This window comes from Zootoca vivipara, chromosome 5 (genome assembly GCF_965207765.1).
Source record: "Zootoca vivipara chromosome 5, rZooViv2.hap1.1, whole genome shotgun sequence".
NCBI lineage: Eukaryota > Metazoa > Chordata > Lepidosauria > Squamata > Lacertidae > Zootoca > Zootoca vivipara.
The window spans coordinates 92,358,928-92,384,433 of record NC_142588.1 but is presented as its reverse complement, the minus strand read 5'-3'; the positions used below and the strand labels follow the sequence as shown (position 1 = coordinate 92,384,433).

General features: G+C 47.3%; 1 protein-coding gene across 1 annotated transcript; it reads right to left on the bottom strand.

Moving 5' to 3' along the window:
• Positions 1 to 305: 305 nt before the first annotated feature.
• On the bottom strand, positions 306 to 25,506 carry PDE6D (phosphodiesterase 6D). Its single transcript, XM_035133466.3, has 5 exons — positions 25,323 to 25,506; positions 5,802 to 5,890; positions 2,842 to 2,967; positions 2,488 to 2,593; positions 306 to 1,045 (listed from the first exon to the last, which is right to left on the bottom strand). The coding sequence occupies exons 1-5, from the start codon at positions 25,373 to 25,375 to the stop codon at positions 964 to 966; spliced, it is 456 nt and encodes a 151-aa protein (XP_034989357.1). The 5' UTR covers positions 25,376 to 25,506; the 3' UTR covers positions 306 to 963.

Genomic DNA, 25,506 nt, shown 5'->3' with positions numbered 1-25,506 from the left:
TATGTCCTCGGCACTGACTGGCAGCAGCAATCCAGGGAGTCTTTTCCCATCCCTACTTGGAGACGCAGCCAGGGATTGAACCTGGGGGCTTCTGGATGCAAGGCAGGTGCTCTGCAACCCATCTTCAACCTCTCTGGTATATGAAGGAGCGGTTATCCTTCCTTTGCAAGCCTCCCCGCTCATCTAAGCAGAGAAAAAACCCCCTCCATTCACACCCTGCACCATGCCAGTCTCTGGCCTGCAAATAGTTTTTGTCAAGGAGGGGATGAGCCAGAGAGGATTAAAATCTCGCCTGGACCTCTGAGTGGTAGGAATGTTTGCTTTTTAATTCAGAAATGTTTTATTTTAATTACATTATGTAATAATATCAGTCTATTTTACAAGTTTAAGGAGCAACAGGGTGGGGGAGGGTCGTGACGATGTTTGGGCCCCCCTATGTAGAAATAAAGAGATGGAATGAATTAAGAAAGAGAAGAAGACAGAGACAGAGAGATACGAAGGGAGAAGGAGCGAGAGAGTTAACTTAAAACCGAACCGACAAACAGAACAATGGAGAACTAAGCGTTTTTCCAGCCTGCCAAGGAGGGGAAGCTTGGGTACTAAGATACAGAGACGTACAAAGGATTTTTAAAAAACCTAAACATAATTTACAGTCTTGATCCTTCATGCCCATTTGGGTCTCTAATGAAACAGAGTCCTCAATCCCTCCTCTACCCCCCACCCCATTCTGAGCAGATGGTGACATGCCGTGTTGTGGCTCGGCCTCATCCAGGCAGAAGAGCAGAGAGAATGGGCCAAGGTTGCAACTTGCACCGAGCTGGTCCCCGGGTTGAGCGCCTACGGGAAGAGAGACACACACACACAGAGATTCTTCCACGGGACACTTCTTTGGGTGTGGGCTGGGGATTCGGCACCAGGAACCAGGTGAGAGGGGAGAGAACTAAACCCTGCCGGGGCCTTCTTTCAAACGTAGAACAGTCTTACTCTTGACGTGCTGACGAGGAGGTCGTCGTCGTAAAACTTGGTTTCTATGATAACGTTCCCACTGCAAAGAGAGAAAGGGGGAGAGGGGTCATGGGAGAACAAGATGCGGAGAACCAAAGGGCCGCTCTTAAAACTGAAATCTAGAGGAATTGGCTTATGAAACTGATGGACTATGCTGAAATGGCGAAATGAACTGCCAAATTAAGAGGACATAAGGATGAAGTGTTTAAGGAAGAATGGAGACCAATGATGGATTATCTATCAAATTGTCACCCTTATATGAAGTCGTAGGCAGGATTTGAAATATAAGCAGTGGGTTATTGATGCAGTGGGGGTTCAGACAATAAAAACGTGTGCTATAGATAAAGGTAAAGGACCCCTGGACGGTTAAGTCCAGTCAAAGGCGACTGGGGTTGCGGCGCTCATCTCACTTTTCTGGCCGAGGGAGCCGCCGTTTGTCCACAGACAGCTTTCCGGGTCATGTGGCCAGCAGGACTAAACCACTTCTGGCGCAACTGAACACCATGATGGAAACAAGAGTGCACGGAAATGCCGTTTACCTTCCCATCGCAGCAGTACCTATTTGTCTACTTGCACTGGCGTGCTTTCAAACTGCTAGGTTGGCAGAAGCTGGGACGGAGCCACAGGAGCTCACCCCGTTGCAGGGATTCGAACCGCCGACCTTCTGATCAGCAAGCCCAAGAGGCTCAGTGGCTTAGATCACAACGCCACCCGCGTCCCATCTATGTGCTATAAAACAGCTAATAAAAAGGAGTAAAACATCGGGAAAGGAGGGGTGGGAAGTCAAGAAGAGGTTTTGTATGTTGAAAAGAAAAGAAAAAATGGCATGTGGTGATAAATGCTTTGAAATATTTTTGGAGACTAAGCAACACCTGCTTCTGGGGCCCTTCAGGCGAGGGAGGGCTAATTGGGGCAGGTGGAAGCCTTCTGAAGGTGCACACATCCCACTGCAGAACACAGGAAGTGTCAAAGGTATCTTAGACCAAGCCAGGCTCACTGAATAAGAAGCAGGTTTGCAGGCCTCAAAAGAACTCTATGATTGGAAGTGCGAGAGCAACGCCTGAACTCTCAAGACGCCACATGAGTGAGAGTTCTAGTGGGCGGTTCAGGGTGCACAGATCTCTCCCAAGGCTCTGCAGAAGCCAATTCTTCTGCTGCACAGGGCACTGAGGTGTCAATTGTCTGGAGCATAATTCTGACCCCTTTGGCCGCAGAATAGCTTTACACTGGCACCACTGAATTTGACATCGCACATGCTTTGTCAGTCCAGCCCGCTCCACACTCCAGGCAGCCCTTGGATCTATATTTCTGCAGTGTGTGTTATATGTGGGGGGGGGGGTTCCAGCTGGAACTCGCCGGAACTCAGCCAGCACCTCTCAGGTGGGCGCCACTGCCATTCTAAGAGAGGGAGGAAAGTGTTCACGGTGAGTTCCGGCATCTCTTTTTCAAGAAAAATGGCACTGGATATATGTGACAACTCACGATAGAACATTAGCGGTCATCATCTGTGACTCAGGTGCGGCCTCTATCAAGGACTGCCAAGTGTTTGTTGAGTTGGGAATCACAAAGCCAAACTCAAAGAACCATTCTGTAAAGGGAAGAAGGGGACAGTTATTTCAGATGGATGCTCTAATTCCCCCCCCCTCTCTCTCTCTTGCCTCCCCTCACCCCAGTTATCACCCACCTAAGCAACAGACTGGGAAGCAAATCTGGACTTCTATCCTACAGGTCATAAGCTTTATCTGTTTCAGAGAACCATTTCACCCAATCTAAGATCTGCTTTCCCCTCCACATTGTTAGACATCACCTACAGCTACCTACAGAACAGAACATTACCTTCTAGACACTGTCCTTTGAAATACACTTTCTGTTCCAGTCGGAATTTCTCCATCTGCTCAGTCGAGGAAAAGTTTAGCTCCCGAGATACAGCCTTGCATTTCAGAATTTTCTTAGGAACTCGAGCTAGCAGAGAGAAAGGGGGGAATCAGATTATCATTCTGAGTAGTAGGACAAACCCTGCTGTTGCCAAAGGCACTGAGGTCCAAAAAGAGGAGGAAAAATACATGTCCGACTTTTGTGAAGCAAACACATGCAACGGGTTGTGACTGGGGCAGTCTGATGCAAAAAAGGCCTGGGCTTTTACACCTTTAATAGTTGTGTAGGCAAGGAGAGGGTTTTTTTTGTCTTCTTTTTTAAGCAGTTAAAGGTACAGGAGCCCTGGGCTTCTTTTGCGCCTACCCACCCCTGCTGTAACCTCAATCACTTTCAGAACAGACCACTCATCTGATCTTCTGCATCAGGAAAGTGACCAAGAAAGGAACCATAAATGACTAAACGCCATAAATGACTGATGTGTCATAAATGACTAAATGCAGTATGTTGGTCAAGCTGGCTGGGCTTACACTACATACACGAGAGAATCAGGGCTAGGGCTGAGCGTTATCTGGTTTTCAACATTGTGATATGTCAGCAGCTAAATACCATAATATGCTGATATATTACAATGTCCGGAATGTATCTTGGCCGCTTAGGGGAGGAAGAAGCAGCCGAGATAACATCCCCCAGCCCTACTGAGCAAGCCCTAATATCTCTCTGGCTTACACGAGGCTTCCTTAAACTGCTCAGCTGGGGCGGCAGGAAGCTCCCTGGCCACCATGATGTGTTGCCAGCTCAAAATGTCTGATACTGGTATTGCGACCTGAACGCCATACATACTGGTTTCAGACACTTTACCAACGTATAGCCCAGCTCTAAACAGGGCAGGCGCTACTAGACACTTTTTGGCCTGGCTGCACCACATAATTTTCTCCTAAGACCATGGTTTTCAAAGGGTGTTTGCAGCAACCTCAAGGCCCCTTGGAAACTTATGAATGAGATATTAGCCCATTGCTGACACAGACTTCTCTGACCGGCAGCTGACCTGTCATGGCTCTCCCCCCGAAGCATGTGGCCACAGGGGAGATACTGAGCGTATCCCAGGAAACGGAGAGGGCAGGAGGCAAATCGGCATCTGCAGGTGGACTTCTGAAATAGGTGCCGTTCATTTCTGACTTCTAGTTGCTTAAGGGGTACCATAGTTCCAGCCTTGTCTCCATCTAGTCCTTTTCCTTTCTCCATGGCTGATTTGCACATGGGCGGTGGACTTCAGGGGCCTAGTAAAACCCAAATTGGAACCTGCAAGGCTGAAGGCTGCTCATGCCTGTTCCAGGGGCCCTTTCTTGGCTCATATGGGGAAACAGGAGCCCCCAAAGGCCTGCACAGCGAACCTCTCGAAAGTGCACACTCTCTAGACCCCTCCTTTAAAGGCGGCAGCGTCATGTCAGAGAAATGGATGCAGAAGGGGTTCCCTGAGGGCAGATATGAGTGCAACCACTGTTCCAAGGGTCACTTCAGGGCCCTTGTTGCAGGGATTCCCTCCACAAAAAGCGCTTCCATGAAGTAAGCTGCTTATAGGTCCCTGTGTCTTTTAACAACTGAACCTGCATCTTTTTCGGGGTACATGGGTCTGGGACCCCAAACCAGGCTTTCCATACTCGGCACATGCTGAAAGAACAGACCCAAGCCTTGCGAATCAGCACACAAAGTGTGCTTAAAGCTTTGTGACTCGGAGAGCCTTGTGACGCCACCAATCAGACCCAGGCCATTGAGGGTCAGGAGGGTTTCAATGATGAACACTGCACCAACTGGGATTCTGACAGTGTAAAGAGGGAGGGGAATGTTACTACAAAGTTCCAAAAGGGAGAGCATTCCCATGATTCCAAAGACAAGAAGCCAGCATGTGCAAAAGGTATTACTGAGTTATCTTTGTGGCTGAATCCATTCCCTGGGGCAGGGGGGGGGGGGGGAGGCGTTAATGACTTCTTTTAGCCTTTCCAACTGAGGCATGATTCAGGAGGTATCAGATCCGCTTTTAAGTTATTAAGGTTAGGAACAGTGATTTTCCGCAAAAAGCACTGCATAAAAAGGCCAAGGGATCTGCTAAAGTGTATCTTGGGGGGGGGGGAGAGTAAAAAGCCAGATTAATGGCTTGCCAGTGCATTGCCGCCCCCCCCCCCAAATCTGGCCTCACATTTCTAGACATGTCCACAAATATCCTTAGCAAAGCACAAAATGCTCGTGCAGTAGGAAGGGACAAAAAGACCCCAGAGAACAGAAGGAGCCAATCCCCCCCCTTTCAAAGTAGCGGCAGGGGTGGGATTTCTCAAGCAGCGGAGGGTCTACCCTTTTCCTCCCTTTTTAACCAGCTAGAATTTCCTGAGTCCGCCAACACTGGCTAAGCTCACAAAGCAAGAGCGAACACTTAGGATTGCTTCACACTTAAAGCCAAAGTTGGTGTGTGTTCCTAGATATACTGTACAACCTTCCTCGAGAACTGCATCATCCTGGAAATATCTTACTGAATGACAGTGTACCTCACCTTTTGGGAGTCAAAAATTTAGATGGCAAGCCAATCTAAATTGTATCCGTGTATAAGATGACCCACAATTTTGAACATAATTTTTAAATTAAAAAACCCTAGTCTTATACACGGAAAAGTATGGTGTATGGAAGTTTATTTAATGTTTTTATTAAATCTACTACTTCCTTATATTTTAAGGCCCTCCGCCGCAGATATATATCACGATATATTAAGAGATTGTGGTATTTAGCTGGTGATATAGCTTTATATTGAAAACCAGATATCGCCCAGCGCTAGACAGCACCCCATCAAACAGTGCTGAATCTGCTCAGTATTTCAGGATCCTTCATGCACAAACCACCAGGAAGTCCAGTCACACACCAAGGCTCAACAGTACCTTCGTGCTCTACTCCAGGGACGGAGAGGTCTTCTGTTCCTTGCCAGAGAATTTTCCCTGTTTCTGCATCACGGAGATTCATCCAATTTCTGTTTGCAAGGCAATTAAGGGAAAAAGCAGCAGCATTTCGGAACGATACCGATCACGCCCTTATTCTAGGGACAAAGGCCTCCTGTGGCACCAAGAATCAAATAGACCAAAACTGAAAATGAACAGCAACATTCAGCTCCCATGAACAAAGGAAACTTCCTTATGTCAGGCTCCCATATCCATCTAATCCAGTATTTTCTTTTTTGGCATGGGGTTCAGAGAAGAAAACGGCCCCATGCTGGCTGCCCGGTTCTTATTTTCAAACTGGAGATGCCAGAAGTGAATATGGGACCTTCTGCATGCAAACCATGTGCTCTAACTCTGAGAACAGTCCTTCTCTACACAAGAAATCATGGGTGCTTTGACTTTTTGAGAGTGCTCTCTCACAGCAGCTGAGGGAAACCGAACAGCATTCCTGTTGCTCCAATTACAAGCTGCTTTTTGAATTATTTTTTAAAGTATTTCTATGAAGCCACCTTATACTAAAGGTAAAGGGACCCCTGACCATTAGGTCCAGTCGTGACCGACTCTGGGGTTGCGCGCTCATCTCGCATTATTGGCCGAGGGAGCCGGCGTATAGCTTCCAAGTCATGTGGGCAGCATGACAAAGCCGCTTCTGGCAAACCAGAGCAGCACATGGAAACGCCGTTTACCTTCCCGCTATAGCGGTTCCTATTTATCTACTTGCATTTTGATGTGCTTTTGAACTGCTAGGTTGGCAGGAGCTGGGACCAAACAACGGGAGCTCACCCCGTCACAGGGATTCGAACCGCCAACCTTCTGATCAGCAAGCCCTAGGCTCAGTGGTTTAGCCCACAGCGCCACCTGGGTCCAAGTTCAACTATTTAAGACAAATACAATTCAACTCTGACTGCAACCACTCTCCAAAACCTGCAATCTTTTTAGCTGGAGGTATCAAGAGAGCGGACCTCGGATCTTCCATGTACGAGGCATGGGCTCCAGCACCGAACTTGCAACCTCCCAGTTCCTACTCCCAAAGGTTCAGCAGAAGGCTGCTGTTTAGGGAAGCACCAGAGTTTGGTGAAGAGGATTTACACCACAGAGCTTGTTATACAGGCTGCTTCTCTCTTTGGCAGCAGAAACGTCTTTCAATGGCTGCAATTCTTTTTTAGAAAAAGGAAGAGAAGAAAACAGCAGTCGAGAAGAGCATGAGCAAAATGGGCCTTGTGTACATACAACTGACCAGGAACAATACGCGGAGGGGGAAATTGTCAGAAGCAGGTGAGGAGGAATGACAAGCAGAGCAGGTGACACCTAGCAGATCTAGTTAGCTGCCTAAGTAACAAGGAAGAAGGTCGGCAACTGAAACATGTCCTGCAGAAATCAGACATCTTGAACCAGAGCCACATGCATGGTTATCTCCTAATGTGTTTAATTGGTTTAGCCAGTCTTCTACCTGAGCTAGAGAAAGGCTGTCTTTAAAAATAGATTCTTATCTCAAGAAGAGCAGCAAGGACCTGCAGGCAGAATCCAGAGAGCATTAAGTATCATTAAGTCACTGAGGCCATGTTAGCATGGGTATTTGAAGGAAGACTGTCAGAGGAGTTTGGAGGAGGAGGAGGAAATTTGCACCTGAGAGTGGAGAAAGAAGACAAACCTGGGAACTGGAGCCATCAGGGGAGGAAGAGACCACAGGGCAAATGCAACATTCAACCCAGAAAAGGTGTCTGGCTGCAGACAAAGGTCAAGTAACCTCCAATTCCTCAAGCACAGACTGCGATGAGCAGCATAAGGCAGGGGAATTCTCCTGCCTCCCAAATCAGCCATGGCTCATTGCAGGGCCCTTCCAGGGCTGACATTTAACTTGGTTTGTGCACACTCCTATTATTGTAAAATCTGCCCCCCCCACCTTTCAATCACATGGACTCCCAAGGTAGCCAACAGCAGAAAGGCATGAAATCAATATGAAACACAGCTAAGTTTAAACAAAGAAAACAGTCAAAACCATTCTGCAGCAGCGCTGGATTCCCATTAAAAGCTAAAGAAATGAACAGATTCTTTGATTGTTCCTAAAAGTCATCACGCAGGACCCCAGTGGGAAAGCGAAAGGCAAGCAGAGAACACCAACGCAGCCACCACACAAGATCACTGATGGCCTAAGTTTTGGCAACATCCTCACCGTCAAAAAGGAAGATGTTTGCAGCCATGGGTTCAAAGCCCATGTTCTCTCTGGCCGAAGGGGATCTGGAAGCGACACCAGAAAACTTGCCAAGGGGGACACAGCTCAGGGACACAGCATGTGACGTGGGCCCTGCAGGAGGTCCCACATTCAATCCCAGGCATCTCTAGAGATCCCTGGAGCCAGCAGCAGGAAACACCCCTGCCAAAGTTGTTGGGAAGACGCTGCTAACCAGCAGGGAGGCTAGGGTAAGGTACCTTTCAAATGTTCAGATATTTTATTCTGTACGTGTAGTAAATTGATTCAGAAGTACAAACTTTCTCTTACTTTGTGAAAGAACCTTTTTTTCCTGGGATAGGAAGCCTCCGTTCCTACGTCTCCATTTAACGCAGGACAGCTAAGGTTTTGTTGCAACCCACATTCAGCTCTGCATCCAGACAGGCCAAATTCTGAGGTAAGAAGAGCTTAATTCTGCAATCCAAACTGAGCAAGCATGCTTATTTATTTACTGCAATTTGGCACTGCTTTGCATAACGTATTCTGACTCCTCCCCCCTCCACACTCCATAGGTTAGGAACAAGGAGCTAAGCCAATCACTCAAAGCCCATCCCCAACAACTTGAAACTTTCCCTGCTCTTCTAAGACTCAAAGTCACATTCTGCAGCGCTCTACAATTCTTTCCACTGTGTTAATTTAAGCCCAGAAGCAGCATGGACAGGCCTTGTCTGACCACAAGTATGGCAAGTGGGGATAGACTGCTTAACCCTTTCCCAGCTCCAAACCGTCCTCTCCAAGGTGCTTTTTCAGATACAGGGCCCTCCATCTCTCCTCCCTGCCTGGGAAGTAAAAAACACAGGTCAGGGAGGAGGCATTGAGAAAACAGCTGAGTCCCAAGTTTGGGAAACACTGGTCTACTTAGGCTCAAGAGAGCACAACTGCATCTCCAATGTGCTGGCAGATTAACAGACTAGCTGGAAAAAGCAGATATCACGCGAGTCCTGTAAACATTAACAGCCACTCCCTTTTTGCATTTAAGTCTGAAGTGTCACATATTTCCCCCCCAGACAGCCCAGGGAGTTGGATGGAAGAGGAGGAAAAAAATATGCTTCGAGCTTGCAATGCATTTGTACCAAGTCCCCTACCCTGCACAACAATTTCTGCAGCCATCACTATTAAACCACTAACATTTATTAGACTGTAACGGGAGGCCAAGCAGAGAGCAACAGCGAATGCTGCAACAGATGGATTTCAGGAGGGAATTGGAACTGCTCTAGACGCATCCATTGTCCTTTAATTGCTTATTTTCTTCCATTTCCCACTCTAGGGCGAAATGAGGGCTCAGCTAAGAGCGCAACTCCCATCAGACACTTTAGCCTGAGATATCTGCAGCATCACCAATTCTGCATAAAGACACCCCTAGAGCTTGAGTGATAAACCCAAGGAAAGGAATGTATTATTGACAGAATGATTGTCACAAAAGGGCAACAGGCCCAGGCAGAATGAGACCTCAGCACTCAGGATGTCTCCAGAGTCTATGGAAGCCCAGGAGTCCCAAAAAGGGTCCATCAAGCTGCTGTTGCTGAAGCAGAGCTGTGTGTCATCAGCCAGCTGACAGCAGCACGTCCCAAAATTCCTAATGGCCACTCCCAGCGGCTTCCTGTAGATATTAAATAGCATTGTGGATAGAGTAGTTTCTTGTAGGACCCCACGGTGTAACAAAGAGGGAGACCTAAAGCGCTCTCTCAGTGCTACGCTTTGGACTGGGTCATGATCATGATTGAGGGAGGAAAGGGATGTTAAGCACAAAATAGCTGTTGGTGTTCATGCTCTTTACTGAAGACCATGATTTCATTTCAGCAGAGAACTCACAGAGCCGAAGCAGGCACCCAACGCAAGCAATGTAGGGTTTTTAGATTCACCACCTGTCTTTTAAAGCAATTCCCCATTGCACTTCTTCATCAACACCTGCCCTCCTTCCTAGGAGCTCAAGAGAGCGCTCCCCACTCAGCGACTGGTCCAAAGCCACTGGCCAAATTTCATGCCCTCTGGGGTCCAAGTTCCACGTTGAAAGGACTTCCATGTCAGAAAGGAAGGCAGCTTAAAACCCTCTCAAAGGATTCAGAGGAGGAGATTCACAGTTCTCTGTATCCTGGCCGGAGTCAAGCTGCATACTCTTAGCGCTCAGCCAAAATAGAAGCCACAGTTTCCCAGCCAGCCCCTGTTAATCCTGGCACAACCCATCTTAGATGAATATTGGGAAAACACAACATGCAAAGTAGCAGAGCTGGGAGGGAGAGAGAGAGAATCAAAAACGTTTGCAAGAAGCCTAGGTGACTGGGTGACTGGGATTTTTCCAGCCTTGCATATGTGAAGTGGAAAGATGACGTAAGAGTAGGAAAAAGTTGCTTCAAAGTCTTAAGACACCAGCCTCAGAATTTTGAGCGTAATATAGTCCATTTCCTTAGTGGCAGTCTCCAACGTCAAGGAGCCTGGTTTCCAACCTCAGCTATGCATTCAATTCACCATTACTCTCTTCCTTGCAGTTTTCCCCTGCTCATTTCTTGCATCATGCACTCAACGGCATGCCCAGCTTTGTACCCTCACCCTGGTCCTCTTCTTGAGGCAAAGGCAAAGGTCCAACCCTGAGCTGCTTGGGCCTGGCTTCTCAGCATTTCCTCCCTGCATTGCCACAGAGATTTTCCAAGGCTGCTTCCAATCCATTTCAAAACCTCGACGTTCCTGGCACCAGAGAACAAAAATCAGAGACTCTGGCAGAACAAGGACACTGAGGAGTTTCTCCAGGAACCCAGCTGAAGCCAAGAGAGCTACTCCAGAAAGTTGCAGCTATCCTAGCTGGCTCATTTGCCCGCTTCCCTCCAGAGGGGTTCAAAGGCTACAGCCTGACCAGAAAGAGGGGTGGGGTGTTTAGCATTTGTCAGGAATGAAAGACACTATGCTCTTTCTCAGGGGCCATTTACATGGAAGGAAGGGCTTTTTGCTCCAACAGAACTATTAGAAAGTGATAGCAATGATGTGTATGTGCACATGCAGGGACATTTTATAATGCAGTCAAACACATGGTGTTGTGCAGTTTGCCGCAGACAGAAATACTGTGCCAAAACAGCAAGTTATCTAGCTAAGCCTTGAAGAAACATAGGCAACTTCTCAACTCTCTATTCTCCAGTCAGGTGTAGCATAGATTTTCCCCACTCAATACAATCACTTTTCAGAAAGCAGACTGTATAACGAAGCTGGCACCTTCTAGCCTCAAGGTACAGAACATGTATTCTTGGGTATGGTTATACAGTACAGTATATCAAATCCATTGGGGAGGGGGAAACAATTTTGAATGAGGAAATCTTCATTGCTTCCCACTAAAGAGCATTTCCCTTCCTTTCCTAGCAAAGGGACTTGTGGACAAAGTATTTTTTACCACAAAGCCTCCCAGACTGGTTGGGGAAACCCAGTCAGATGGGCAGGGTATAAATAATAAAAATTATCATCATTATTAAAGGTAAATGCAGCTTATATGACCTGCCAGGTTGTGGCTGATGCTAGCCCGTAAGATGCTAGAAAACACGAGGCCGATTCCAGAAAGACAACTGCGCAGCACTCTGTGTTGGTCTTGCTGCAACAGAGTTGTGGCACTTTTCAATATTAACAGATTTGGTGTCACATAAGCTTCTGTGGGCTAGAAACTTCACCAGATGCATGAAGCGCTGTCCTCAGCCGGTGCGTGCACACTCTCTCACACACTTAAATATTCTATTTCCCGTTAGTCCGTGCTAATGATTATCGGAAAATCAGATTTATTCAGTTCAGGCTTTATTGAAGGAGGCATTTCCTTCACATTGCAGCTTTTAAATTATCAAAAGCATGGCTATAACGATAGCATTATCACCAATGACTGCTGTTGTGAAGAGGTCAGTATTCTGATCTTGTACACTCTGCGACTGCAGCTTCCGATCTTTCCCGGAAAGGCCATCGAAAGGGAGGCCACTGCTGCTGGTTCTTTTCTCATTCTACACATGTGTGATGTATTAGCCAGCCAACTGCAGAGAATGCTTCGTGCACCTGATGAAGTGGACTCCAGTCCACAAAAATGTACGCCACGATGAACCTGTCAGTCCGTGAAGCGCCACAAGACCCTTTGCTGTTTTTAGAAAACACAAAGAGATTTCCGTTTGGTAGCAGCGCTTATCTGGACTGGGCCCTATGTCAACAGGGAAAATACAAGCTGGTCCTGAGCCCTTCGAGGAAGTGTTGTGACTCAATAGTGCAGCCCATGCTTTGGGTGCAAAAGGATCGCAGTTCAATCCCCAGCATCTGCAGGCAGGGCTAGGAGACGTCCTGTCCAAACCCCAGAAAAGCCGCTGCCAGTCAGTGTGGACAGAACAGAGCTGGATGGACCAATAGTCTGACTCAACCCAAGGCAGCTTCCTAGGTTCCACATCCAGGATCAAAACACAATCTTCCCCAGAAGAGGCAGACCATTACGTGCCATTCCTCATCCTTTTGTTCTTATCGCACGGCACACATGAACAACTTTGGATCTGCTGGCAGACACTCAGCAGGATCTTCCTCTCCAGAAGCATCGACTCCCCTGCTCCTGAACAGCAAAGCAAAGATATCGGCACCCTCTCTGCCAGGCATCCTCAGGGCACCTGGGAGAGAAAGCATGGCAGAACGCCAGTCTCACCAGGGAGAGCTGCTCATGCCACTTACCAAGTGGCACACTGCTACCATGGCGATAGGTGCCAGAGAAGGGAGGATCTGCATCATAAAAAATAATATGGGTAAACATGAGCCAGAGAGCCACCGCATCACTAGGCAGAAATGGGTGTTATCTTACACAGCCAAATGCTGAAGCAAGCAGTTTAAAATGTGAGCTCCTGACAGCTGGAATTGCTTTTCCCCTCCACAAAAGCAGGGATACCCTTCTGGCAACATGTCAAAAGGAGTGGTAATACTGCGGCAGGGATACTAATAAGCCTGTGTGGGTCGGCATTTGCACACTGAGCAGAATCTGAACTGTTGCACACTTCCTTCGCCCAGCTGTGATGTTCTCTCTCTCTCTCTCTCTCTCTCTCTCTCTCTCTCTCTCTCTCTCTCTCTCTCTCTCTCTCTCTCTCTCTCTCTCCTCACACCCCATTCCCAGAAACAGACTAGCCATTTACATGAACACATTTAGCAATGCAGAGTGGTTGAAGTTCGACACTTTATCCTGCTAAAGCAGTGTATTAAAAGGATCGTTCCAAGAGGATGAAATGTACACACATTTAACATGCACCTTCGATCAATTACTCACAATAAATCTGGATACCAGGCAAGCCCAGAGAATGCAGATGGGCCTCCTGTCCGTACACATTTAAACTTATTGAAATTTCACAGTGGACTCACACTGAGCCCTGGGCTGCTGCAGCATCTAATGAGCAAAATAAAAATTCTGATCAGGACTGAGGCAAGCACTCCCTGGGAAACCTATGCCAATGCTGCAATGGGCCCCTATTTGCTGATGAAGCAGCAAGGCACGGCAAGCTGCCTCTCTCAGCATTACTGCCCAACATTCCCAAGGAAGAACATCAACCTGGACCGTCCGTACAGCATGGCTGTGCATGCTTTGCACTTAAAAGTATTAAAATACTATGGGAAAGTAACCGAGTTACTTCATTTATTTTTATGGGCTGTAGTTCAGTGGCAGATGCATTCTGTAAGCCCTGGTGCCATGGCCTGATCTGTTGTGGTGTGACAGTGAGCTTGAGTTCTTCTCGCAAAGGCGTCAACTCCTGGGCTCTGCATCTGATGTTGCAGGCCCACCTGCTGCCACTGACTCAACTGCTCTGGTATCAGAGGGTCTAGTCCAGGCATCCCCAAACTTTGGCCCTCCAGATGTTTTGGACTACAATTCCCATCATCCCTGAACACTGGTCCTCTTTGCTAGGAATCATGGGAGTTGTAGGCCAAAACATCTGGAGGGCCGCAGTTTGGCGGTGCCTGGTCTAGTCAGTCCTGAGGAGTTAGGGGGGAACTAGAAAGTAAATTCTATGTGAAATTTAACCCCTCACTCCCTTAGGCCAAAACCCATGGTCTTTGAAAGCACAGATCATCTGAGTGGTATCTGAGTCTTCTGTGAGAAAGCATCAGAAAACTCTTCCTGCAAGGCAGGATATTTGGTGGATGAAGGCTCACTATTACAGCTGCTCTATGCTTGTCCTTCCTGCCAACCTAGCAGTTCGAAAGCACGTCAAAATGCAAGTAGATAAATAGGAACCGCTACAGCGGGAAGGTAAACAGCGTTTCCATGTGCTGCTCTGGTTTGCCAGAAGCGGCTTAGTCATGCTGGCCACATGACCTGGAAGCTGCACGCCAGCTCCCTCGGCCAATAATGCGAGATGAGCGCGCAACCCCAGAGTCGGTCACGACTGGACCTAATGGTCAGGGGTCCCTTTACCTTTATGCTTGTCTTAGGGCATACTACTCTTAATTTTACATACAACTTCAAAAGCATACATGTGGCACTAAAGGAAGCCTGCATAGCCCCCCAGAACTGCACCAAAAAAACCCTTCCCTGTCTCAGGCCTTGTTTACCTAGGCTATTTCCATTTAACTCATCAATACTCTGTGTTTATAGATACCTAGGTATGAGTTAGGAGTGATAAGGAGTCCAGATTTGTGCATGCTAAAGTACACTGCTGGCAAACAGGAAGTCCTAATGGTGGCTAGCACAACACCCAACACCCAGCATAGCAGTATGTGAATCAAATTTCAGAAACAGGGAATCGTAAGCAGCAGTCCAGGGAGAGGAAAGTGCATTTGCCCAGAAGAGACCTGCACAAGCTGTCCTGTTCCAGTGGGCAGTAGAATCCCAGAACTGACTAGCTGGACTGTGGGTGCCAGAGACACCGAACCACACTAAACAGCTGTCTGCACATGCCCCGCATCAGTCCTCATATCAAGCTAACCTGAAGCTCATTTTCTGAAGCCTTGGCAGTGTTTTGCCCCCAATTTAAACTTTCACTGCCAGACATCACCGTATGGCACCTTCTCTCCCACCAAAACAACCACTTCGGCACTGGACTAGAGTCTTGCTTGCAGCTACTGGAGGTATGCATGTGGAGGAGGAGCTGAATCTATGTGCTCCATTTCCACCTGAAAACTAAAATGCTTTTCATCAACACAACCACCTCAGTCTTTGTTAAGCAAGGCCTAACCCAGGCACCCCCAAACTGCGGACCTCCAGATGTTTTGGCCTACAACTCCCATGATCCCTAGCTAACAGGACCAGTGGTCAGGGATGATGGGAATTGTAGTCCAAAACATCTGGAGGGCCGAAGTTTGGGGATGCCTGGCCTAACCAATCCTTTCCTCTATCATTAGCAGCTGTGCTCTAGTGAAACATTTAAGCGGACGTTCCTTTTTCTTTAACGCTGCTCCTTGTCATTGGCCAAAGCAGCAGCCCTAGGAGACTCGGGTGCCAATATTCTGTTAGATGGAATAATAAATTCCATGGATTGGAATGACACCTTGAGGTCTAAGCCTGCCATCTGCAACACACTGGAAAGGGGCTTCTGAAAGTTAAGAAGCTGATCGTTTCTGCTGATCACAGAGCGATAACAGCCATCTGCAAGGGAGGAAGAGACAGGAAGTCAGAGACTGAGAGAATGGTCCCTGAGCAGAGTAGGCACAGAGCAAATGGGAGAAAGACATGCTGGGAACTAACTGGTGCCAGAATGTTGTTGGTCACCGAAGGCTCAAAAGCAAGGTGCGTTCCTCCAACCTTTGTTTGTGGGACGAGCCATTCAGAAGTTAGAACTGACACTTCAGAAACAGACAGTGAAGGTTTTCTCCGCTCTGCCTTCAAAATGGCACACGGCACTTGCGCTGTAGTCAGCCTTAGCTAAGATGACACTGTTTCTACAATGTCCAGGGGGAATGGGGCATCTCCCAGGTATTGCTGTAGTAAGCCATTCACAATCAAGGCAGGCTCATCCTGCCCTTAGAACTAACGACACACACAGAGACATTCAGCACTTGCAAGGTTAAAGCTGCAGGTGCTAAGCATTTCTGCGAGAGGCAAAACAATACGTCAAGTGCGAGACTGCTCCCAAGAAAGCGACTGCACACTGTAGTACTTATTTATGAACCAGCCCATATCAGCCGTTTCTGGTGCTGTGCCAAGCCTGCTGCCTTACACATTCCTGAACAGCATGGCCGTTTGTTCCACATACTACAGACTGAGAGTTGTGAAGGAAACAAGAGCGCAGAGAGTCCCCCTCTGCCAACAGCCCCCTTGAGAAGCCAGGAGCTAGAGAAGAAAAGCCTCATTCTGCAGGAGAAGGAGCACAGAGGGGAGTGACGAAGACGCTGGCAAGATCTCACGCCCCAGCTCTCCCTGGCTTGCTCCAAGTCTCATCCACAGAGGGAAAAGGCTTGCCGTGTGCAAATGCTAGCCACAAATGGAAATATGAGGGTGGGGGCCCTGTGGCCCTCCAGATATTGTTCTATTACAACTCGCATAAGCCCTAGCCAGCATGGTGAATTGTCAGGTTTGGTAGATGTTGCTGGACCACAGGTGCTCTATCCCTGTATTACCGTTTAGCCCCCCACCCGAGTGCTCTGTCACTCTACCCTCACCCACCCCCAGAAGATCAATTTAAAGAGCTTGAAAATTGCAGGTGGGAGTAATTGGAGAGCTCACTTACACTCCTTACACAAGCCATCTGTCCACCTTCATTCCACAGAGAATTGCAAAGTACTCCAACCGAGCAAATGCTATTCAGCTTTACCTTCAGAGTTATTCATGTCCCCTTTCCCCTGACAACACAGATTCTATTTAGTAGTCATTCAAACAGCAAACATGCTCATTTTGAAGTGCACTTTGGAAAATATTATTTACACCTTCTAGTACAACTGCGATCAATATCAACACATTATGGTGCACATGTCTGAAGCGGTTTGCAGCACCTCAAAGGTATTAGCCTGCATCCGTCTCTCCCGCACCCAAGCAGACGCAGGGATGGCTTTAGGATGAAGCAGCCTGTCTGCTCAGGGCACCGGAGGTTTTGCTCTACATCAAGAAGCAAACGTAGCCTTGCAAAGAGTTCGTGCATGGGGGTTGTCCGCTCCCCTGCACTGCTGCCCTCTCTCCAAGCAGCACACCAGCTAGAGCAGGAAATGTGTCTCATACCCCAACCACTGTGGGCACAGCTTAATTTTCAGGAATGGGGTGGGGGGTGGGGCAAAAGAAGTGATTGTAGGACCCAATACAACAGTATGTGGGGTAGAAGAGGCAGGTCAAAAGATCCTGGAACCATTAGGAAGGGGATTTCTCCTGTGGCCAGGTGAGAAGCATGAAAGGGCTAAAAGACACAAAGTGGGGACCTCTGTCTCGGTGGCCACAGAACCACGCTGCATGGGCCACATGTAGAAATGGAATGCCATTCCAGCATCCAACCCCAGCTGCCAAAGTACAGTGGTACCTCGGTTTATGAACACAATTGGTTCCGGAAGTCTGTTCATAAACTGAAGCGTTCATAAACTGAAGCGAACTTTCCCATTGAAAGTAATGGAAAGTGGATTAATCCGTTCCAGACGGTCCGCGGAGTAACCGTTCATAAACTGAAGCGAACTTTCCCATTGAAAGTAATGGAAAGTGGATTAATCCGTTCTAGACGGGTCCGCGAAGTACTTAAACTGAAGCGTTCATAAACTGAAACATGGGTGTAATTGGTTCCGGAAGTCTGTTCATAAACTGAAGCGTTCATAAACTGAAGCGAACTTTCCCATTAAAAGTAATGGAAAGTGAATTAATCCGTTCCAGATGGGTCCGCGGCGTTCATAAACCGAAAATTCATAAACCGAGGTGTTCATAAACCGAGGTTCCACTGTACAAAGTTCAAAGCTCCCTGGTCCAAGCTGGCAACTACTGGTCATGCAGCCATTTCTTTGCCTGCCTTCGGCATTCCCTGCATGGCCTTAAACCTCCTCAAGCGACTCAAGTGAGCAACTCTGTGTCCTTGGGAGCGAGGAGTCGGCAGAATCTGCTTAATCCAGTTTTTGCTAATATTTTGGGAAACGGCATTATCTGCTTTATTTACCAAGCGTATGCTCATAGCAATCATCAGAAGCATTTCCGTCGGGCACTTTAGTGGAAGACTTATGTCAGATTAAAAGCTCAGCTTTCCTATGAGCTGCTCTTTGGCAAGGGCTTGCCTCGAAATTCAACCATAGCTGAATCCTCTGCTTTTCAAAGGAGGGGGCACTGTTCACTTAAAAAGTCCAATCCTGCACAGATTCAACCCTCCCTCCTCCACAGGGTGGTGGTGGTGAACCATACAACTCCCATTCTTTTCCACTGCACTCCCCACAATGTGCCAAGGTTCTGCCTGCTCTACCTAAAAGCTTTCCAAAATTTCAAATAGTTTTTGCTGTCTCACAGGCATATTGCATACAGCAGTCACAAGCCAGAGCACCCTATTCAAACAAACATTCACTTATCACACAACCCATATATTCAGAAACAGGTCAAATGGCTTGAGCTGAATGGAAGTTCCTACAGCCAATCAATCGGAAGCTGTGCCTTGGTTTTTGAACGGTTTCGGGAGTCAAATGGACTCCCAGAACGGATTAAGTTCGAGAACCAAGGTATGACTGTATAAGACTGAAGCTTTTTGTTCAGGGTACAGACACAGAAGATGAAATGAGGAAGGACCATAGCTCAGTAAAGGGTGCACACACTTCACAGGCAGATGATTCAAGGTTCAATCCCCCGGTCTCAGTACTAGTCTGAAGACCTCTGCCTAAAACCTTGGATCCATATCAGGCAGCTCCTTACATCCATAAGGATGTTATAGTCTTGGTGAATAGTGAATCCCAAATTTTGTGCCTAAAAATTCAAGACCTACACTGCTGAAAGTTGACAGACAAGCTAAACATGATAATCAGCGCTCACTAACACATGCCATATATATATATATATATATATATATATATATATATATATATATATATATACATACACACACACACACACACACACACACACACACACACACACACACACATATATATGTTATCACAGAATTCAATGTGAGCTGGTGAGCATATGATCCAACTTCGATTGTGCCAAAATTCCAGGTATGTGTGCACAAACATCCATGGTGGTGGTGATGGAGTTAAAGGAGATAAAAGCAGATCAAAAACAGCTGTGGAAAAGAGCCATATTTTAAAAAAGATGACACCTGTATGAGTGGTTAAGTTCCCAAATGCATTTTGAGAATCTCAGTCTCTTCATCAAGGAATCCTTGGAAGACGGCTTGGATTGAGGCGACTTCTCTTGTAGCTCATCGGCAGTCTAAGAAGCACATATGTAAGTCCTTTGATAAATGTCTCTCTCTTGCCCTCACTCCCAGAAAGCATTGGGAACATACCCACTGGTGCCTCTGTCTCCCTTCTACTGTGCTTGAGGAACTGAAAAACACAATCATGTTATTTTACTCCCAGCACGGCTTCTTCCACTTTGGTTTTCTTCCAGCGGGGGCTACTTCCAGCATTGGGGGAAAGAGGCTGAGGAGAGGCAGCTTCAGGGGGAAGGCACAGAACTGATCTTCCCAGCTTCTCACACTGCACTTTCAACCCCACTTTTCACTTTGTAGGGATTCTCAGCAGCAACCAAATTCTGCTATATGAGTCTGCTGCCAACACTTCCCATTTTGGCCTTAAGAGGCTGACCTGTGGATCCAGAAACTGTACTTTGAATCTTGACTCCACCATTAACAAATCAGCAAGTCACAATTGATCAGGCTCACCATCTAATTGCAATATGGGGATAATATCAGCCTACCTTATAGGCGTGTTGTAAAGCTTACCTAATATAGTCTGCATGATGCACTTGAAACACTCAAAAGCCCAATATTAAAGCTAGTATACACAGTAGAAAATAGAAATATGGGGATGACGCATTGGCCAGGTGGCTATAGGGGCAACTTGTGTATCTTACAGAAGGCATCCCAAGCACCACCATCCATAGAACACCAGCTGTATGTAGGAGTGACAATTTGACCCACATTTTGCAGGGGAGATTGGTCAGCAGGAAGAAATTTAAGGTGGCTACAGAGAGTCATTTTATCAGAAATCTCAACCAGGTGCACAATCAGATTCTTCAGGTCACTTGGCAGAACCATACAGAGAACTGAGTTTCCACAAGGTGAGAGAACTCGACCTAGGGCAGCCTGCTCACCTAGCTTGCACAGACATAGTTGGAAGCAACGTCCAGGCTGAAATCACTGAAATGTCTGGGAAAATCCAGCCGTATATCCATGTTGGAAGTCTAGATTTTGCTTTGCTTTGCTTTCTTTTTTTGAGATTCTTTGTGCCCGGACTTTCACTTTTTGAAATATGGCAACCCTAAGTAAGATAGCAATCAAGTATGAGCTGGCTGTAGGAATCCTCACTTGAACAGCTACCAACCCACAATCTGACCTATTGGCAAGTTCTTTGCTTCCTTTTAAAAAGGAGCAAATTCTGATTCACACGCAGCTGTTTATTTGGACCTAACACACACCAGGGCATCATCCCATGCATGGATCTACTCTCAGCAGGCACACTTTTGTGGGTTAAGTTGTGCATGTGGCAGTGGGACAACATGAGTTCAGAAGAGTTGCCCACAGGCTGGTGAACAAGCAAATGACCACACAACTATATTATTTTACATAATTTTTATCTCCACCCTTTAGCCCCCATCTCCAACCCCACTGAAAGGCTCCCATACTCAGGATCAGGATCCTGAACAAAAGCACACGACCAAACTGTCCTCAACTCTTCTGAACTCACATCTTCCAAGCAGACCCCAAAACACCACATACACAAATCCCATTAAGTGAATATTTAAATCCATGGAGTCTGGACCAAACTATTCAGGCCCAAGGTTTATTCCCACAGAACATCCCTGCATTAATACCGTTACAGGAAGGAAATCACTGTCCAACATGACTGAGCCAGAGTGTATTCCCTCAGCTATGTCTATATTCATCATGTCTTGAAAGAAAACTTCCTGAGCAATGCAGAAGTAAATAGAAGCAACTGCGAGAAAGTTTAGAGAACTGTGGCATCAGCTACTACACAAAGAGGAGTTCTGGAAATCCCAGAGCTGGGAGGGTAGTATAATAATAGGCTCTCTTTGAAGTCTCCCACCCAACATTCCCAAAACCTCCTGCTTTGAAAAAGCCTCCACTGGGGGCAGAGGGGAAAAGAAAAGAATTCTTCCCCTCTCAAGCTTATCCTTTCCTCGCTAACATCACTTGCTTCCAAAGAAATTGGGTGAGAGAGGGGGAAAAAATCAAGGGTGGCTGACACCACTTAATTTCTAGAGGAAGAGAGAATTGTCAAGGCTCATAACTGCTTGGAACTTGTCTGCTTGGACATGTGACCTGGAAGCTCTTATGTCAGATGTGTGGCATGCTGCTGTTTAGTGCTACTCTGCCTGCTTGCAATTTCACATTTCAGAGCAACGAGCTCTAGCACCAAAAAGGGGGAAAGGATGGAAAAGGATGGATGGACAAGCACAAAGATTTAAGGTAGAGGTGAGCAACCCATGGCCTTCCAAAAGTTGCTGGGCACCAACTCCCGGCCCAGCTAGCATGGCCAAGGGTGAGGGGGGGATGGGAGTTGATGTCCAGCAACTGCAGAGGGGACACAAGTGCCCACCGCTGATCTAAGGCAAGGGAGAATGTGAAAGCTCGGTGAACAGCCTTAGCGTTATCTCTTCTCTCAGGGCATGGCTTGTTTTCCAAGAGGACAGCGTCAGATTCAGAGGCTTCCTATCAGAAACAGCTTTGTTGGACAGCTCCATCGAAGCCAAAAGGACCAAGGTGAGCACATTGCAAGGACACCAATCCTGACATGGAAAAGCCACAGCACAAATACAAAAATTACAGAGGAGGAATCACATCAGGAAACTTACAAAGTAAGGCTTTAACGTTAGCAAGCTCTCACTGTTAGGAGGGTGTGTGATGGATGTGAGAAACTTCTCTCAGTGCCCAGATAAAGAAGGTTTCCTGGCACTATTTTCAAAGGACACCTTGCTGGCAAGGAACTCAAAATGTGGTCTTTAAACTTTCATCAAGCCTTCAGTTCTTGCTGACTATGAATCTTCTCTATCTTGCCCATACCTCCCTAGCTCTGAAAAACATCAGGAAACAAGGGCTCAAGAAATTGGTAACTATGATGCAGACTCTCATGTAGTATCCTGGGGCCTACATGGCAAGTTGCAGCTTTTTCCTCTACAAGCTAGTTCTCATAACCAGAAGAAAAATAATGAGCCACTTCTGCTAAAAACTGAGGTCTGGCCTTGCAGGTGAATTTCACAGAGTTACTAAATTGCCCTGACATTATACAAGTCCATCAACTGGCCAGTATACTGGTCCATCAACTGAAGATCTTTTGCAGAGTTTTACTTCTTGGTCACCTGGAAGAAATTCTAACTCATCATAGGTGACCAGGTAGACGGCTATTTAGAAGCCTAGCTGACCATGCATCCAACCAAGTTCCTAAAAAAGAAAAAAAAACCAATAACCCCATATATACTGCAAAGTGAAATAACTATTGAAAAGTCAGGGTAATTTCAAGAGCAGTTGCAATGAAATGTGCCTTTGCCAGCTGGGAGTGCATGAAAGCTCTTAGAGACATTAGAGAAAGGCTGCAAGAGTTTCTCATGAAAGTTATTTACCCAGCGTTACTAAGTCACTCCCTATGGATACTGACCTCTGCCCTAGAGAAGAACCATTCCACTCCTCCACCTGTCCTTTTTCCAATTGTGAACAACAAACAAAAACAGACCGCCACAAACACAATTGGGCTAGAACACAGGTTGTGCAAAGCATACCATCAAGTACAGGAGTCCTCAGAGGAGGCTCTGCTTCAGCCAGGAAGCCTGTGTTTGAAACTTCCTGCAGTTTAGTAAGATCATTTGAGCCCACGTTGTGTGTGATAACAGTCCCCAGGCTGCCCAAATGTGCAGTGTTCATACTCAAAAGCAAACCAAAAAGGTTTGCATTCTTGGCAACACAAACCTTACTGGCCAGAGTTCCCATTGGAAGACGAAGGACTGATCCCCACAAATGCCTCCTTCTACAAACTACAGACACTCAGTTCTAATGCATGGCACCTCCTTGAGCTGAAAGTTTTATTGCTTTATACCACCACCATTCAAAACAAGTGGCACCAAAGACAGCAGGAAGGGAGAAGCTTTTGCCTGCAGGCCTAACCAGGCCCACCAGTTCTCTCCTTTTGGCTGCACCCACCTACTTGATACCCAATATCACACTTGGCGCTAGCCGTAACCAGTGCTCCCGTTTTTCGGGGGGTGGGGGGAGGTGTTGGCTCTTATCATGAAGTTGTTACAGTAAGCGTAAGAGTTTTAACATTTTATGGGGGGGGGAAGGTGCTAGTACAGTGGTACCTCTACTTACGAATGACTCAACTTACGAATGTTTCTACTTACGAATGGAGCTCCGTCCGCCATCTTGGATGCTGTTTGGATAGGATTTTTTCTACTTACGAATTTTTAGATAGGGTTGCTTCGACTTACGATTTTTTTCTCCCAATGCATTCCTAAGGAATTCGACTTACAATTTTTTTCGACTTATGAATGTGCGTTCAGAATGCATTAAATTCGTAAGTAGAGGTACCACTGTACAGCCAGAAAAAAGGACTGGGTATAACCTTCTTCTGGGCCCTCCGGATTTTCGCATCGCCAGCAAAAATAAGGTACCTGTGTATGCGACGCTGACACAAAAGTTTTGTTCATATACCATGTAAAAGAATGAATTTTCCCTCTTTCTTCCCCTCAGACCCATGCTGCCTGTAGCATTAGCCTCTCACTCTGAAAATGACTGATCTGCTTGAATGATTCTATGACTTGAAAAGAGAGACGGTGCATGGTCTATTGTTGCCCAAGAAAAATCTTTTAATAAGAACATATTATATATATATATATGGTGCTAGGTGGGAGGCAGATAAAGGTGTGCCTGCGACGAAGTGCACAGCACTTTGCAAACTCTGGCAGTAAGCTGATGGTCATGCAGAATGTTGTAGGCATGCTTTCTGCATTTCTCTCTCTCATAGGTATAGGATGGTAAAGAAACAGAGGGCAGGGAGAGAAGTGGCCATAGCTACTAATAGGTCATACCTAGGCACACTTACTCAGAAGTCCATTCCTGTGAGTTTGATGGAGCTTACTCTTAAGTAATCATACCTAGAACCGCAGCCCAAGACAGCTGTCATTTGAAGCGACAAATTGCTGGGTAATCTAATTACCACCTCTCAGATCAGGCTGAGTTGGGCCCATTTGCTCAAGTGCTCTGGAAGCCCTTTCCTGCAATGCACCCATTCCTGCTCTTGGCACACTATGATCTGGATTATGTGGGTTAATCCCGCAGAGGCTCCCATCTATAAAATCTTGCAATGGAGGGGGATAGGGCCGGAGCCACAGCTTCTGGCTCTTTCCAGCTCTCCAGTTCTTCTCCTATATGGAAGCCTTGCAAACTTGCCAAGCTCCAGGGCCCGCTGGCGCCAAGCCACAAACAGACATGTCAATGTGCTTCTGAAACTTACCGCAGACCCCTTTCCAGCAGACTAAAACCGAGGATCATCTGTAACAGAAGGAAAGTCCCTATTTCACATTTCCCATAAAGAGTACATAAGGAGGAAGGCTTGCTGCAGACACAAGACCCTTCCCAAACACCCCCAAAGACACAAAACCGGCTACTGGCGCTCTCCCCATGCCAGAAACGCCTGAAATCACACCCAAGTGTATTCCACTGACTCACTGAACACCTCCAACAGGCAAGGCACATTCATCCCAATACTTGCCCACAAGGGAACACTTACACATCCCGCTCCCCCCACCCCAGCCAAATAAATCCTGCAAGTGCACATCCCGTGCCTAGAGGTGCAAGCACACCACCCCATCTATGGGTATCATTCTCCACCAGTTTGTCGTACCAGACACAGGGCTGCAGAATTGACTGGGACCCCAGCGGTCATCTAGTCCAACCCCCTCCAACGCAAGAATCTGCACACACCGTAGTTACAACTCTTGACGCTCCGTCCGAATATCACGTCCTAATGGATGCATTGCTTTTCGCCTCCCCGCGCTAAAATCGCCTATAATATTTAGCCATTACCGTATGTGCCCGTCTGGCGCGCGCCCCGCAATCTCTCTACCGTAATTACCCTCCTTCCCCGTCCCCGTCCCCCGCCCCTCAAGGGCGCCGACAAGCCAGGCCGGATACAGCTTGAACCCCCTCAGGATTTCCTTGGCCCGCTCCTCCTCCTGGCCCGACATGGTCCCGCTCCTCGCGGCTGGGCTGGGCGCCCCCCGGCCCGGCCTTGAGCTCCCGCTCTCGCTCCCTCACGGACCTGGGCGGGGGCGTCGGAAGGAGGCGAGAGCGCGCCGGCCCGGACCCCGCTGCGCCC

What these genes read in the sequence shown, in the direction of transcription:
- PDE6D (XM_035133466.3), bottom strand. Translation starts at nt 25,375, where the DNA reads ATGTCGGGCCAGGAGGAGGAGCGGGCCAAGGAAATCCTGAGGGGGTTC. An exon ending in ATCCTGAGGGGGTTCAAGCT is followed by an intron (nt 5,891 to 25,322) that starts GTATCCGGCCTG and finishes CCTTGCAAACAG; the next exon opens with AAATTGGATGAATCTCCGTG. An exon ending in ATGACCGCTAATGTTCTATC is followed by an intron (nt 1,046 to 2,487) that starts GTGAGTTGTCAC and finishes CTCTCTTTGCAG; the next exon opens with TGGGAACGTTATCATAGAAA.